At 37.5% G+C, this 15,612-nt stretch overlaps 2 protein-coding genes across 3 annotated transcripts in view; one reads left to right on the top strand and one right to left on the bottom strand.

Moving 5' to 3' along the window:
* Positions 1 to 4,406: 4,406 nt before the first annotated feature.
* The window catches only part of LOC129726034 (protein lifeguard 1-like), a 214,522-nt gene continuing 203,316 nt past the window's right edge, over positions 4,407 to 15,612 (top strand). The window contains exon 1 of one of the 2 annotated variants that reach the window (XM_055682595.1): positions 4,407 to 4,585. The gene's annotated coding sequence lies outside the window, so the exon portion shown is untranslated. The remainder of the gene's footprint in view (positions 4,586 to 15,612) is intronic. The other variant, XM_055682594.1, reaches the window with a different exon arrangement.
* On the bottom strand, positions 11,117 to 15,211 carry LOC129719895 (uncharacterized protein K02A2.6-like). The gene is made up of 4 exons (XM_055671310.1): positions 14,968 to 15,211; positions 13,716 to 13,895; positions 13,419 to 13,658; positions 11,117 to 13,032 (listed from the first exon to the last, which is right to left on the bottom strand). The coding sequence occupies exons 1-4, from the start codon at positions 15,209 to 15,211 to the stop codon at positions 11,117 to 11,119; spliced, it is 2,580 nt and encodes an 859-aa protein (XP_055527285.1).

The raw sequence follows: 15,612 nt of genomic DNA, 5'->3' as shown, positions 1-15,612 counted from the left end.
GAAGGTACTACACCGTTCCCGCAGTTATAAGGTAAAAAGTGTAACATGAGTGTAGGTACACCGCAAAAACGAATTTACCATCACCCAGCATACTTTTTGATAGCTTGCTTTCATTCGTGTGCGGCGGTGCTGCCAAAATACATTATTAGAAAAAATATATAAAAATATTGGAAATTTAAAAACATCTTGTTTGTGGTTGTAATAATTTATTCATGTACGGACATCTAATAAGTGTTACGCAATACTTTTAATATATTCCACTCTTGATTGAACATTAAAAAAAAATAGTTAGAGTTTGAATCAATCTGATTCCAAAGGAAGTACAGTCGTCGTTCGCTAACTGCAACATGTTAACATTGCAGTTATCGAATGCCGTTCGATAATTGCAACATCTGACACATGCCAAAATTTAGAGGGGGGTCAGACACTACCATTTTTGTTTTTGATGATGTCGAAATGTGCTTTTCGATTAATCAATTTGATATTCATATTTCCGCATCATAATCTATTGCGTTTTAGTAACTACTTCACGTTACCAATATGTAGGCGAAGATAAAGTTCATTACTACAATAGACCATTTTACGAGACGTTTTTGAACTTAATTCATGAATGAAATTTTGACAGAAAGCTCGAAACCACTGACATAACGCAAGTAAAAGCAACATCAATGTCAGCAGGATCCGTGACACTTGTCAGTTCCTAAAATAGTCTATTAAACGCTAGGTCACAAAATATTGTTTGTGATCTACTATGCACTACCTCGCTGAGTAGTGAAAGCTAGCCAAACAATGCACAAGGAATAATTTCTTTCTCTTATAATAATTACGGAAAGTGATTATGTGGTTCATGGTGATTTTGTTTCATTGATTAATAGTGGAGATCTATCTAGAATCTAGAATGAAGAGACAAGTAAACGAAATCGAAAAAAAAAACGAGAGAAATGAAAAAGTCCTCTTGAAATGTTTCTAGAGATTCAACAATTTTCATTTTCGAATGCATTTAAAATCCCCCCGCGAGATCTGTCACTTCAATGTCAAATATGACTTTGACATCAGCTTTGACGGATTGCGGTCCGATAACTGCAAAGTTGTTGCAGCTATCGGTCTTGCAGTTAAAAAGCGTTGCAGTTAAAAGACTTGCAGTTATCGAGCGGCGACTGTACATCAATTTTACATTAAATATCATTGTCCAGAACAATAAAAAACATTGCTTTTGTAATTTTTACCATGAAAAAGGGGTGTTGTTATGTATCTTAACAGCATTTTTTCAGGCATTTTCCCATACATTGAGAAGTCACTGACAATGTTTTTCATGGTAGAAACATTGTCGGTGGTAGATCCATTTCACGAGACGTTTGTGAACTTGATTCATGAACGAAATTTTGACAGAAAGTTTGGAACCGCTGACATAATGCACGTGAAAGCATCATCAACATCAGCAGGATCCGTGACACCTGTCAGTTCGTAAAATGGTCTATTGTTTCGGATGCACTAAGAGCAATCCAAACCTGTATAATTGGGTTGTTTAGCTATTCACGGATTTCCGATTTTTATATATCATCCAAAAGAGTGTAACTTTCTAAGTAAAACGTGATTTTTTAAAACTTTATATCATTTTCCTTCGGTTTTTAAATAATAAACAAAAATTCGCTTTAAATCGCTACAAGGACAGTTATATAGTGTATATAGTATATAGTGCGTGCTCTTTTATAGCATTATCAGCCATGTTTCGTCAGCGATGGGATAGAAGAAATAAGGGGAAATGATTTCCCCGTTCAGGGAAGACTTTTGACTTGAAAGGGAAAAACTATGTTGTCTGCTGTCTATTATTATTTTTATTATTATTATTCATTCCAATCCTACAGGTAGGTGAGGTCTCCTCCTTTTACGTCTCCTCCAGTAACCAGCCCCACTGACTTGCTCACCGTTATAATATCGATAATTATCGTTAACCTCAAAAAATTAACGATAGTATCGATGTCTTGGATTTATCGATATTATCGATAGTTTCCTATTACTAGTTTGAAACAGAGTCTATGTTTATAATAAGAGTCCCGCAAAGATGAAACCAAAGGAACCAAATCGGTACCAATCGAGCAATGTAAATAAACAAGGTGATAATGTTAAGAGTGGATGAAAAGTGTTGTAATTGAGCGTAATAAAGAATATGTGTTTTTCCGAAGTTTTACCTACACATTTTAATCCAACATTAAACCTGTACACTGGTTCACTTGAATTTAACAAAACATCACCGGTGTAATCTTACAAAACTGTGTACCTTGTGAAGAATTTCAAAAAATGATATTCGCTTATGCATGGTGAAAAACAGAACTGTATACAGTGTATTTACGGTGTATTTTGCGGTGAGAACAGTAAACGGACAATGTTTTTATTGTAACCAAAAAAAACATGGTGTTTTTACTGTAAGCTTGAAAACGATTTTTGTCGTTACCATGTTTTAACAACGTTTTTTGTTGTTGCATCTACCACCGACAATGTTTTTACCATGAAAAACATTGTCAGTGACTTCTCAACGTATGGGAAAATGCCTGAAAAAATGCTGTTAAGATACATAACAACACCCCTTTTTCATGGTAAAAATGACAAAAGCAATGTTTTTTATTGTTCTGGACAATGATATTTAATGTAAAATTGATGTACAGTCGCCGTTCGATAACTGCAAGTCTTTTAACTGCAACGCTTTTTAACTGCAAGACCGATAGCTGCAACAACTTTGCAGTTATCGGACCGCAACCCGTCAAAGCTGATGTCAAAGTCATATTTGACATTGAAGTGACAGATCTCGCGGGGGGATTTTAAATGCATTCGAAAATGAAAATTGTTGAATCTCTAGAAACATTTCAAGAGGACCTTTTCATTTCTCTCGTTTTTTTTTTCGATTTCGTTTACTTGTCTCTTCATTCTAGATTCTAGATGGATCTCCACTATTAATCAATGAAACAAAATCACCATGAACCACATAATCACTTTCCGTAATTATTATAAGAGAAAGAAATTATTCCTTGTGCATTGTTTGGCTAGCTTTCACTGCTCAGCGAGGAAGTGCATAGTAGATCACAAACAATATTTTGTGACCTAGCGTTTAATAGACCATTTTAGGAACTGACAAGTGTCACGGATCCTGCTGACATTGATGTTGCTTTTACTTGCGTTATGTCAGTGGTTTCGAGCTTTCTGTCAAAATTTCATTCATGAATTAAGTTCAAAAACGTCTCGTAAAATGGTCTATTGTAGTAATGAACTTTATCTTCGCCTACATATTGGTTACGTGAAGTAGTTACTAAACGCAATAGATTATGATGCGGAAATATGAATATCAAATTGATTAATCGAAAAGCACATTTCGACATCATTAAAAACAAAAATGTTAGTGTCGGACCCCCCTCTAAATTTTGGCATGTGTCAGATTTTGCAATTATCGAACGGCATTCGATAACTGCAATGTAAACTTGTTGCAGTTAGCGAACGACGTCTGTATTTATTATGGTATAACTATGTACAATTACAGCAACTTTAAAGGTTTTTTTGATGTTATTTTTTTTCGGGTATAGTTCTTAGCAACAAACCCAACAAACGGCACATAAACTGTGTTGCCGAAACGATAGATTTTCTCTTCGCGCGACTCTATACACCAGGGATGCCAGGTCATTTTTCCAAATGTCTTCACGTACCAATAAAAAATGTCTTCACATGTCTTCCAACCCGAGATGGCTCGTTAGGACCGAGTAATGACTGGAAAAGTTACCGGCAAATCGTAAAGTGTCGAGCAAAAAAAAAAAGGTCACCGCCTCTGCCAAAATGCGGCGGGTCATATCACATATTTTCGAATGTCTCCACATACTTTTGAATGTCTTCCATTTGTCTTCACTAACAAAGATCTCTTCACCGCAGGGTAAATGTCTTCCATTTGAAGACATGTCTTCCAATCTGGCATCGCTGCTATATACACATACCACACATACACTCTGGTTTGAAATTTTTGTTCAGTGCAGTGATGCCACATATACAGATTTATCTGCATTTATTCAGATTTTTTGCGTATTTTTCATACAGATATCTGCATATACAGATTACAGTTTTTCTGGAAATAATACAGATTTATACAGATTGTTTTTGGTTTTCATGGGGTCGTAAATTAAACTTTTTTATATAGTTGAAAAATATAAATTTACTCAAATGCGGTGGAGCGTGTCGGAGGTTTTATTATATTCATATGCTACGCATAAACGTGTGCATTAATGGATTCGCGGAAAAAATGTTAAACAAGCTATATTGCATTTTTTTGGAGAAGGATATTTCCAGTACATATGCAGATTTTATTCTACAGATTTTTTAAAATTTTACCAAGGTGATAAGATTTTTTGAGTTCTAAAATACAGATGAAAATGTGGCATCACTGGTTCAGTGTGACTGCGAGAGTGTGTTCGTATATCGAATTTTCTTTTTAATTTCGTCTAGGCAAATTGTCCAGCTGAAAAAAAATAGTGTAAAATATTATTTTGGATTTTTAGGCAAAGGTATTATACATTCTGTTGCTCGAAGTTGATATAAGCTGCCGTTTGAGGTAAGCAATTAATTTATTATTGAAAGAATATGTATACCTATACAGTATATACAGCACACGGCTTGGTGCCTCACGCAAATATTAGTCATCCGACAGCACTACTGGATTGTTTTTAAATTAAAATCAATGACGCTGCCTGCATTAATGTTTTGAATAGCCGCATAACAATATATTTTAGCCTATTGAGGGTGTTGTTCAAATATTCTTTCACTAAGCATAAAAGTTATGAGTCATCGAAATCATCAAATCGATAAATCCAAGCCTGATGCTCCAGAGTCGGCGGCAAAAGTAATGATAATAAATAAAACTAGCTGACCCGGCAGACTCTGTCCCACCTATTTTTCTTTTACATAATTCTGAACATTCACGATTCCACATGTTTTCATTTCAAATATTCGAGGCTTTAGTTTAGTTACTGGAAAGAAACAGTTTGTTTTGCTCACACAAGAAGAAACAGTTTTTCAAGTTCACACATAAAAGAAACAGTTTTAAAATTGTTCAGGTGGAAGATGACCTTTTTCAAAAATAAATAAACAGGAGACTTTCCAATAAGGCAATCCACGAGACAGTTGCGATCAACTGATTTCAGTCTGTTTTCAACTTATGACAGCTTTATGCATGTTCGATCGGTCTCAACTTGGATGCAATCCGGATCCAGAAGCGTGAAAAACAAACGTTATCCGATCGGTAGCTCTAGTATCGCGAGTGCCAATCCTGAATACAACAATATAAAATCACTTTTGATATTATTGCCGACATTAAAAGATTTCGGTTTTGGCAGTGTTTTGATTTTACAGCTTGAAAAACAGCAACAATAACAAACGTACAAGCAAAAAAACGTCACCCGTGGATTGCCTTATATATCACAGGACGTGTGAAAAGCATGGGAATTCTAAATCGATTGTACTACATTGGTTCCAAAAAAATTTACGACCAATCTTATCCAATTACATGAGTTTGTTTGGTTCAGGTTATTGAGCGTGAGAATGACATTTTCAACTTTTAACCGTCAATTATGTGCACTGCTGTAAATAAGGGAATTGCTGGTTGATTAAGAAGAGTTAGGAAACTCTTTTGGATAGTTGATTACTTCTTCTGAATTATTTATGCATTAATTATTTATTATTGCCTTATTCATACAATCTACTGATTCAACAGGAATTTCTTTCGGAATTATGAAATTCAAACCGTCGTTATGTTTGTTGTTCGCTGCCAAATTTTCACATTTACGTGACCGTGGTATACATGGTTCTGAACGATATTCGGAAACGCATTTTTAATGAGTTCCTGAGTCATCAAACGATTGAAGTTTTGCTGAATAAAATAGATAAAATCCACATCTGGCACGTTTTTATTGAGTTGAATTGAGTCCACCTTGTCTTAAAACAAAAAAAAAAAAACAATTTTTTTCAAGTGCGTATTCTAGGCTTGTACGTGGGGGATTTTGAAAATTGTCACTTTTTTAGCAAAGGCGGGCTAATATTTCCGCAAATTGAAGCGAATAAAAAAGATCAGGTGATGCCATTCCAAGAAGATTTATAGAATTTTTAGTTCTGTTGGATAGTTGGTCACTTCTTGATTATTCATCTACATCGGACGTCGTTTATATAATTCTGACTGATTTTCGAAATGAACTCCTATTTCGTCGATATCACTCGGTACAAATTTTTCGACTGGCGGTAGGTATATTGGTTCCCGAATGCTGGATCTGAAATGTGTAAGAGTTCAAATATATTCTGGTTAATGAATATTTAAAAGACACCGTTGAATTTCATTCAACTTACCTGAGCCACTAAAATTTTCGCGCCATACACCGGATTAATCACAAATCGTCGACAACTGAATTATTTTCTTTCATTGTCGCTTCGTTGGAAAATAAACGAATAATCACGTTTTAGTGAAAAAAAATCTTGTAGTAGTGAAGGTTGTCAATTGATAAACAAATCAACTCCAACTGCCAACGCCTTCTTAGAACGCAATATGTTCTCTATCTCTACTACTGCTGTTTGCAGTGAAAAATCGATTTCTTTTTTTAAAGTTTCCCCTTCAATATTTCACAATCTTTCTCGCCGTACAAAACTCCTCTGTGTTAAGACGAACACAACAAACAAAATTGAGTACAAATCGGACGATCTATTCTCAAGTTATGGAGGTTCGCACATTTCTGTCTCTCTCCTTAATTTATATATTTCGACGTAATTTGTCAGTGATAACGGAGTTTTCATTCATTCATACTGAAAAAAGGTGTCAGTCATATATTTACACGTTCATATATTACTTAAACAAGCAACCTACCCCCTTTTTTATATTTTAGGCGATAATATATGGGTCATTCCATATGAAGTGTACATGCCACTTGGACACGACCATCACAGGTTTTGCTCAAAGTTGGGAGAATTATTCATCTATTGTCACTTTGGAAAAATCCCAGATTTGGTGTCGATTGGAATACCCCCCGCTCTGTGGGACCCCCTGTTTATCTCTTTTTTCTTTTTCTTACAACTCATAGACGTAAGATGTCCGAAAAATACTGATAGATGATTTTTGAAGAAAATAAACCAAGGAATCCAGAAAAAAATTAAATTTTGTACTTGAAAACTAAGTTTACATTTTTCGGCAAATGCAGCCATTTTGATTTTAAATTTGATAATTTCATCGTGTTCCTTGGAAAATTTCACATAAGAAACAACTATCATTCCTAATATGAGCCAATCTCCAGATATAACATTTTTACGGAAAAAGTTGTAAACTTCGTAATTATTTTATTTTATAATTTATAGACGTAAAACACGCGAAAAATAGTGATAGGTGAATTCAGAAGAAAATAATTCAAGAAATCCAGAAAAACTATTGTTTTTGATCAGAAGTGTTGCCAGATAGATCATTTTTGTATTTTCAAATTAAATTTGCATTTTTCGGCCAATGCAGCTATTTTTATTTTAAATTTGATGGTTTCATCGTATTTCTCAGAAAATTTCACGTAAGAAGCACTTACCACTCCGTGGTAATATGAGCCAATCTTGAGATATAACATTTTTACGAAAAATTAATTACGAAATTCAGAACTATTTCCGTATAAATGCTATATCTCGAGATTGGCTCATATTACCTCGGGATGACATTTGTTGCTTATGTGAAATTTTCCAAGGAACACGATGAAATTATCAAATTTATAATAAAAATGGCTGCATTTGCCGAAAAATGTAAATTTAGTTTTCAAGTACAAAAATAATCCACCTGGCAACACTTCCGGTCAAAAATAATATTTTTCTGGATTCCTTGGTTTATTTTCTTCAACACTCACCTATCACTTTTTTCGGGTGTCTTACATCTATAAATTGTAAAAAAAAATTATTTACGCAGTTTACAACTCTTTTCGTAAAATTGTTATATCTCGAGATTGGTTAATATTACCTCGGGATGATAGTTGTTTCTTATGTGAAATTTTCCAAGGAACACGATGAAATTATCAAATTTAAAATCAAAATGGCTGCATTTGCCGAAAAATGTAAATTTAGTTTTCAAATACAAAAATAATTTATCTGGCAACACTTCCGGTCAAAACTTATATTTTTTCTGGATTCCTTGGTTTATTTTCTTCAAAAATCATCTATAAGTATTTTTCGGACAACTTACGTCTATGACTTGTAAGAAAAAGAAAAAAGAGATTTTGAACAAAAAATGCGTTCTCCCAACTTTAAGCAAAATCTGTGATGGTCGTGTCCAAGTTTGTGCTTTTTCGTGGTCACTTCGTATGGAATGACCCATATGTTTTGGAGGTAATAACGGATATACTAATTTAGAAAAGCTACAAACATTTGAACAATGGTAGGATGTAGAAACAAGCAGATGTTCGACTGAAATTTATCTTCAATCATAAAAATTTTAACTGTTTGCAATTAGTGACTCACAGCAGCGCTTATAATTACATATCAGTCCCATCTGAAATATCATCAAGTTGAGAAAACAGCGCGTGAAGATATTTTTCTTGTTTTTGAATTGTTTGGGTGGGTTATTCCCTTTTTTCGACAAAATATAATGAAGCAGACCTTTATCATAACCTTTTTATTAGACAATTGTTTTTTCGTGAAAATTGCAATAAAAAATTAGGTAGAGACTGATATGCGATTATTTAGGCCATCGAGTAACAAAATAATCGCATACCAACCTCACTCTCAACCGCTCTGCGAAGAAGTAGTCATATTTTTCTCGAGTATTTCAAATATGGGCACACATTTATGACCGCAGACAGCTTCTATGCTGCATAGATAGAGAATGGCGAAGACGTCCATTCATTATATACAGTGATGCCACATATCAGCCGTTGAGAGCAAAAGTGGTACATGTGCCATTAAGTAAATTTTTCAGGAGACGCGATAAACGAAAACACTCAAATAGTAAATTATTTTTAACCATTTTTCCCAACATAACTGCACTAAATCATCGCTGGAAAGGTTTCAAAAGACGGTACATGAAAGCATAACGAGTTCTGGTTGAGAAACTTACACAAACTCCAATGGAAAAACATGTACCACTTTTGTTCTATGGGAAAATAATGACAACCAGAAAACGTTGAGGGCAAAAGTGGAACATGTCCAGTCTAAGCATGAAGGATGCATTATAGCTCGCTAATCTTAAAACATAGAACATTCATGTCTTCAGCGGAGTTGTTCAAGTGATTGAGTACTATAGGGGACCATCCATTAATGATGTCACGCGGGGTTTCAATTATTGTGACATTTTGTGACATATGGGGGAGGGGGGGTTATCTTGAGTGTGACATCACATTTAAACTCAAAAAAAAAAAAAATAAAAAAGTCACCTAACCACAGAGTTCAACTCAGAACTATTTATGTTATTTGCATCATTCATTCATAGTTTTTTTTTATTCTCGCTTATTTTCCGTCGGTCTAGTTCCGCCACTTTTGTTGTGCCAATCACCGACGCCCAGGGAGGCGGCTCCACTCAGGACCCTAACTTACGACCCGTTGCACAGTGGGGCGACTCCATACAAATGCTGGCCAAGAAAAAAAATGTCTTCATATCATGGAAAATACATGTTTTTTTTATAATTTTGGGACGCTGAGTCCGAATTTAACGTTATTTTTGCATGAAAATGTGTATTTTTGACGCCAGGGGAATGTTTATGTTTTTATATATATTATATGAGGAAAATTTTACGTCGGTTTCAATTTTTTGGAAAACAAAATGTATGATGCTTGAAAGACTTTCATATGCCATGAAAAAATATAAAAATATTATTCAGTTATTGAGAAAATAAAAAAAATATCAATTGAAAAAATGCTTCGTGATGAAAATTACTTATGACTTGGTTTTTTTCGAAGTGACTATATTACATTGCGTCTTTTTATCGAATTCTTTTTTTTATTCTCTTCCACCTTCATCTTCATTTTTGTGTTCATTTTCAATATAGTTTTAATATCTTCAAGGAGAGCTTTAAAAATGCAGTTTCTAACGTCAGAATAATAATTCACAATTTGTTCTGTAGAAATTAGCAGTCGATTGATTATTTCATGGTTTGTGTTTACACGATTGTTTTCACATGTGACTGGTATGATACAAACTTAAATTATGATTTTGGTACTCAGTGCAGGTGATACGAAACATGAACAATGTTTAGTTTTTGATACTGATGTTTTTGAAAGCATTTTTTCCAAGCTATCTTTTAAAACTAGTGCCAATAGTGCCAAACCCTGCCGTCTAAACTTATAACGGTGTTTTATTAAAAAAATACGTAATTTTTTGATTCCGCCTAATTATTTTTAGTATTACAATGATATGATACATCATCCAGTGATGAGGATATATTCTCCACTATTTTACAGACAACTTTTCAATAGACGTCATTAAGATACAAGTTACCCTTGAGGCTCCAGCAAATTTCGCAACATTGCATTTTTTTTTTCAAGAAAAACGCTAAAAAACACTGATTCATTACACTTTGAAAAATCATAGAAAATTCAAATTTTGTCGTAATGCTCTAAAAATTTGGATTCTGACACTTCAACAGTATACAACTATAGGAAAAAAATCACAGGAGGGTTGTGTGCAAAGCCACGACCGCAAGGTTGAAGTAGAATACTTTTACACAGCTCTACTTACGGCTGTACATTAACCTACGGCCGGGCGAATCGGTTCGCGCCGCTTTTCGCGTTTAGCCTGGCAGAGGCCTAATGCGCACAGCCAACACAATAGAAAGGTGTTTTCACATTGAAAATTAGACACGGCCTTACTGGAGTAAGTTTTGGCAAATGCATCTTGTTACGTATGTGGGTGGTTTTCGGAAGCACGAATATCTTGGTTCAAATAACGCGAATATAGCTTTAATTACTTGTATTTTCCATTAATAATAAGACGATTTAATAGATCGAGTTCAAACGCGAAACGCGGTTTTATTCTTGGTTTATCATAACTGACAGATGTGATAAAGCGTTATACACGCTAAACGTAAGGCGTCGATTTTGGATCGAAGCATACATAACATTTCCTCCCTCCTTTAAGAAATAAATCCTACGGGGAAAACCTGTTAGGAGGACGGCGGAATCTTTCTGATCGACGCAAAACAAATGGCGACATTTGTTGACGCTGATCCGGACTGCTAGAAGGTTTTAAAAACTGAGCGTCTTGTGTACTGGAAGCAACGGAAGATCTTCTCGCAGATGAGTCAAATTCTGCATCTGCTGGTGTTTCCTGTGACGTAACATTTTCTCCGTGATATCGAATTCGACGTGATGCCACACCTGTTTGTTCATGTGAACTTGGCGCATGTATCGATATGCGCTCATTGCTTTCAAAGTATCGCATCTGATCAACATGACGTTTCAGACGTTTTCCGTTGTAAACAATTTCATAGTGCAAATCGCCCAAACGAGTAACAACAGTACCTGGAATCCATTTGTCCATTCGCGCATTTCCTGATAGAGAATAGACGTGTTGACCAATACTAAATGAACGAAACGATGGGTCAAATGCTGCTCGTTGTTTTTCTGCCAGTTTGGAACTTGCTTCTTGCGGTCTGACGAGATCCAGTCGTGTTCGGATATTTCGACCAAGGAATAATTTCGATGGCGATTCTCCTGTTTCAGTGTGAGGGGCCTTTCGGTATTGCTGCAAGAATTCATTGATGTTCGTTTGCAAAGTGTCGTGTGTTGTGTTCATCGCCTTTAGTGCCCTTTTTACTGTTTGGACATATCGCTCGGCCTGGCCGTTTGTAGCTGGGTGGTACGGCGCTGAAAGTTTGTGGAACTTTACTCCACTCTTTTGCAGATAATTTCTAAATTCTTCAGCCGTGAGTTGGGGGCCGTTGTCGGACACTATAGTAATCGGTGCTCCGTAAGCAGAGAATACTTCATCGAGAATTCTTACGGTGGCTGCGGTTGTCGTCGAGTGGGTCACTTTTACCTCGAACCATTTACTGTGGGCATCGACGATAATTAACAACATTGAACCATAGACGGGTCCGGCGTAATCTATGTGAACGCGCTCCCATGGACCATTTGGGTACTCCCAGTGGTGGCTGCTAAACTTCGATGGTGCTGTTGCATGACTTGCACATTCCGCACATGATTTCGCTGTACGCTCGATATCGGCGTCTATTCCAGGCCAATAAACGAAAGAACGGGCTAAACCTTTCATTTTCACGACTCCGATGTGTGCCTTATGCAAATCGTTCAGAATTGCTTTTCGAAGAGCTGGTGGTATTACCACTCGATGCTCGAAAAACAAACAATTAGCGGCTAACGTATATTTTACGTCCGGGGCCTTGTAGCCTAGCTGCGTTGGATTGCGGTCTAATTTCAAATCTCGGATAATTTTCCCGAGGTGAGAGTCCTTCCGTGTCTCTCGTGCAATATTATCAGCTCGCACTGGTAGCTGGTGTATCTGGTGTATAGCAAACTGTCCGAAGTCGTCATCGGCATTTCTTCCCTCGCCCAAATAAAAACTGTTGACATTTGATTGTGTTGATTTACTTGGAACTCTGGAGCAGTAATCAGCATTCGTATTCAGATTGGTCGGCTTATAAATTATGTCGAAGTTAAAATGAGCCAGGTAATCGGCGTAATTGGCCATTCGACTTATACAGAGCGTAGGGAGTGATTTTTCTGGGCTTAAAATCTGCGTGAGAGGCTTATGATCCGTAATCAAGGTGAACTTACGGGCGTATAAATAGTGGAAAAACTTTTTCACTGCCCATACTATGACAAGAGCCTCTTTGTCGATTTGCGGATATCTTTGCTCTGTTTTTGACATAGTGCAGCTAGCGTACGCAATTGGTCGCTCTGTTCCAATGGATAGACGGTGGGACAATACTGCTCCGAGACCACTTTGGCTAGCATCTGTTGCTAGAATTAACGGTAATGCTGGGTCGTACTGCATCAAGACTTGCGGGGAGATTAGAATCTGTTTCAAGTCCTGATATGCCTTTTCTGTGCAAGGTGTGGATTTAAACTTATCGGGAAGCAACATATCAAGCAAAACTCTAGCTCTAGCAGACAGAGGTTTGGTATGAATGCACTGTAATAGGTTGCTTTACCTAGAAAAAGCTGCAGTTCCTCAGGGGTTGCTGGACGTGGTGCATCGCGAACGGCTTCGATATGCTGGTCCGACTTGTGTAGGCCGTGACGATCGATTTTGTGTCCTAGTTGAGTCGCAGTCCATGTTGTTTCAGCCTTTCCATTGTCGCAGAGAATGACAGTAGCAGATCGTTGAAATTGTTTGCGAAGACGATAATGTCGTCATAGAAATTGAAGACGTTGTCCAATCCTTGGAATACAGATTCCATACGTCGCTGCCGTCGTAGTGTTCAAAGTACGGAATTCGTTATCGATAGGCAGATGGGTATATGCATCGGTTACATCCAAATGACAAAACAGGGCAGCGCCTTTCATTTTGTTGAAGATGGTTTCAACTTTCGGTATGAGGCGCTCATCCACTATCATTCTTGGGTTGACGGTTGGTTTATAATTACCAGTGATTCGCAGATTTCCGTTTTTCTTGACGACGATGTGAGTCGGGGATGCCCATTCCGAGTAATCCACTTTTTCGTAAAACCCTGATGCAATTTTGTTGTCGATTTCAATGCGTACCAATCACGTAGAGCTAGCGGTACATCGCGTTTTGCTGCATTTTGCTGGCGGTCCTACCAGCTTACCGGGGACGTCACTGAAAATGCAATTGTAGTTGTCCAAGAGTTCCGACAGTTGTGCAGCTTGATCCGGTGTTAGTTCGGTGCTTGTGATTGTTTTAACAGACGTATCGATACTGAAGAGGCGGTTCAAATTTATCTGATCTGTGAAATGAGCTATCCATTCACGTCCAAATAAAGAGTCAGATTCTCCTGATACAACGTAGAGGTTCAATCTGCGGGTGACTGTTCCGATGCATACGTGAACAGGGATACGACCTAGACAGTTGATACGATGTCCAGTGTAGCTCGAAAACTGTCTATCAGCTGAGAGTAGCGTATACCTCGGCTTTATGGTTCTCAGTTTCGTTTCACCGATAATTCCACACGGTGCTCCGGTATATAGCTCCATTTGCAATTAATTTCCATCAATCTTAACGGTAATCATTTTCTTATCGATAGAAGAGATATCGTGAACCTTGCTTAGCGACTGTACTAAGTCAAGTTCGGAAACTAGATTCTCCTTTGAATACACCTTGTCAGTGGAGGAATTTTGCGATGGCAGTTTACCAGATCTGCAGACTTTAGCTATGTGGCCCTTTCTTTTACAATTATTGCAGATGACATCGCGAAAACGACATTGGTTTCGCATATGTTGACCACCACAACCGTTGCAGGCACCCGATCCACTGTTGTGCTGACTGCTAATTGACTGGTTTCCGTTTGCTGTGTCCCTAGGCTTAGCAGACTGTTGCCTCTGTTGACGATTTAACGGCGCTGATCGGGACAGCTTCTTCATCCTCGGTTTTTCAAAACCAAGCTTGTTTGTTCCTTCTGGTAACGTTGATGGTAGTCCAGCATTGACTTCTCGTGCTGTTTTACGGGTCGCTTCCTAAGAGTGCGCGATTTCATACGCGGCGGAAAACGTTGCGGGATTCTTCGAAATGATTTCGTCGCAAATATCTCGTGCCTCTAACCCATGTAGTAGTTGCTCGACCAGCATACGGTCTAAAAACTCGCCGTAATCGCAGAAAGCAGCACCTTGCTTCAAACGTAGAACGTACTGTGCGACTGTTTCGCCTTTTTGTTGCACGACCTGTCTGAACTTGATGCTCTCGATAAACTTGTTTTTGGCACGATCGAAATGGTTGACGAGTGTTGTGCGGGAATCCGGGTAGGTAAATCACCGCAGGATCACGAGGGGTTGTCAGAAATTTCAAAGCGTTGTTTAGCTCACCTCCCATATGAACTCTAGCAAAATTCGCGTACTGGGCTTCACGTATATGGCTTAACTGCAATGCCCATTCGAACCGTTTAAAATAGTCTGAGACGGACGAACCTTCTGTCGAACGATATTCACTAATCGCAAAAGATGGAACCTTCGGTAGTGGAGCGGCGGCGTCTTCCCGTGGATTGAGTTGACCAGCGTTGGCGTGCTCGATAGCATTTCCCATTGATGACTTGAGTGCTTGGGCGATCATCGCAGACAATGCCTCCATGAATTCGGGATTTGCTTGAGCCAATTTGTTTGCTCGGAAAAATGTGCTCTCTGTACGATTATAACCTCAATTTCGAATGTAACGAGATTTTTTCCACCAATCCCACTTCTGACACCAAATTTGTTACGTATGTGGGTGGTTTTTGGAAGCACGAATATCTTGGTTCAAATAACGCGAATATAGCTTTAATTACTTGTATTTTCCATTATTAATAAGACGATTTATTAGATCGAGTACAAACGCGAAACGCGGTTTTATTCTTGGTTTATCATAACTTACAGTTGTGATAAAGCGTTATACACGCTAAACGTAAGGCGTCGATTTTGGATCGAAGCATACATAACACATCTACCGCTTATACCGCCGCTATCGTACGAAAGCGC

This window comes from Wyeomyia smithii, chromosome 2 (genome assembly GCF_029784165.1).
Source record: "Wyeomyia smithii strain HCP4-BCI-WySm-NY-G18 chromosome 2, ASM2978416v1, whole genome shotgun sequence".
NCBI classification, from domain to species: Eukaryota; Metazoa; Arthropoda; class Insecta; order Diptera; family Culicidae; genus Wyeomyia; species Wyeomyia smithii.
Note: the sequence above shows the minus strand (reverse complement) of the source record. Positions and strands in the feature narration are given on the sequence as shown.

Coding starts and splice junctions, on each gene's coding strand:
- LOC129719895 (XM_055671310.1), bottom strand. CDS start 15,211: ATGATCGCCCAAGCACTCAAGTCATCAATGGGAAATGCTATCGAGCAC. Junction 13,896..14,967: donor TGCTAGAGTTCATATGGGAG/GTGAGCTAAACA, acceptor CTCATTTCACAG/ATCAGATAAATTTGAACCGC. Junction 13,659..13,715: donor AAAATGCAGCAAAACGCGAT/GTACCGCTAGCT, acceptor AAATTGCATCAG/GGTTTTACGAAAAAGTGGAT.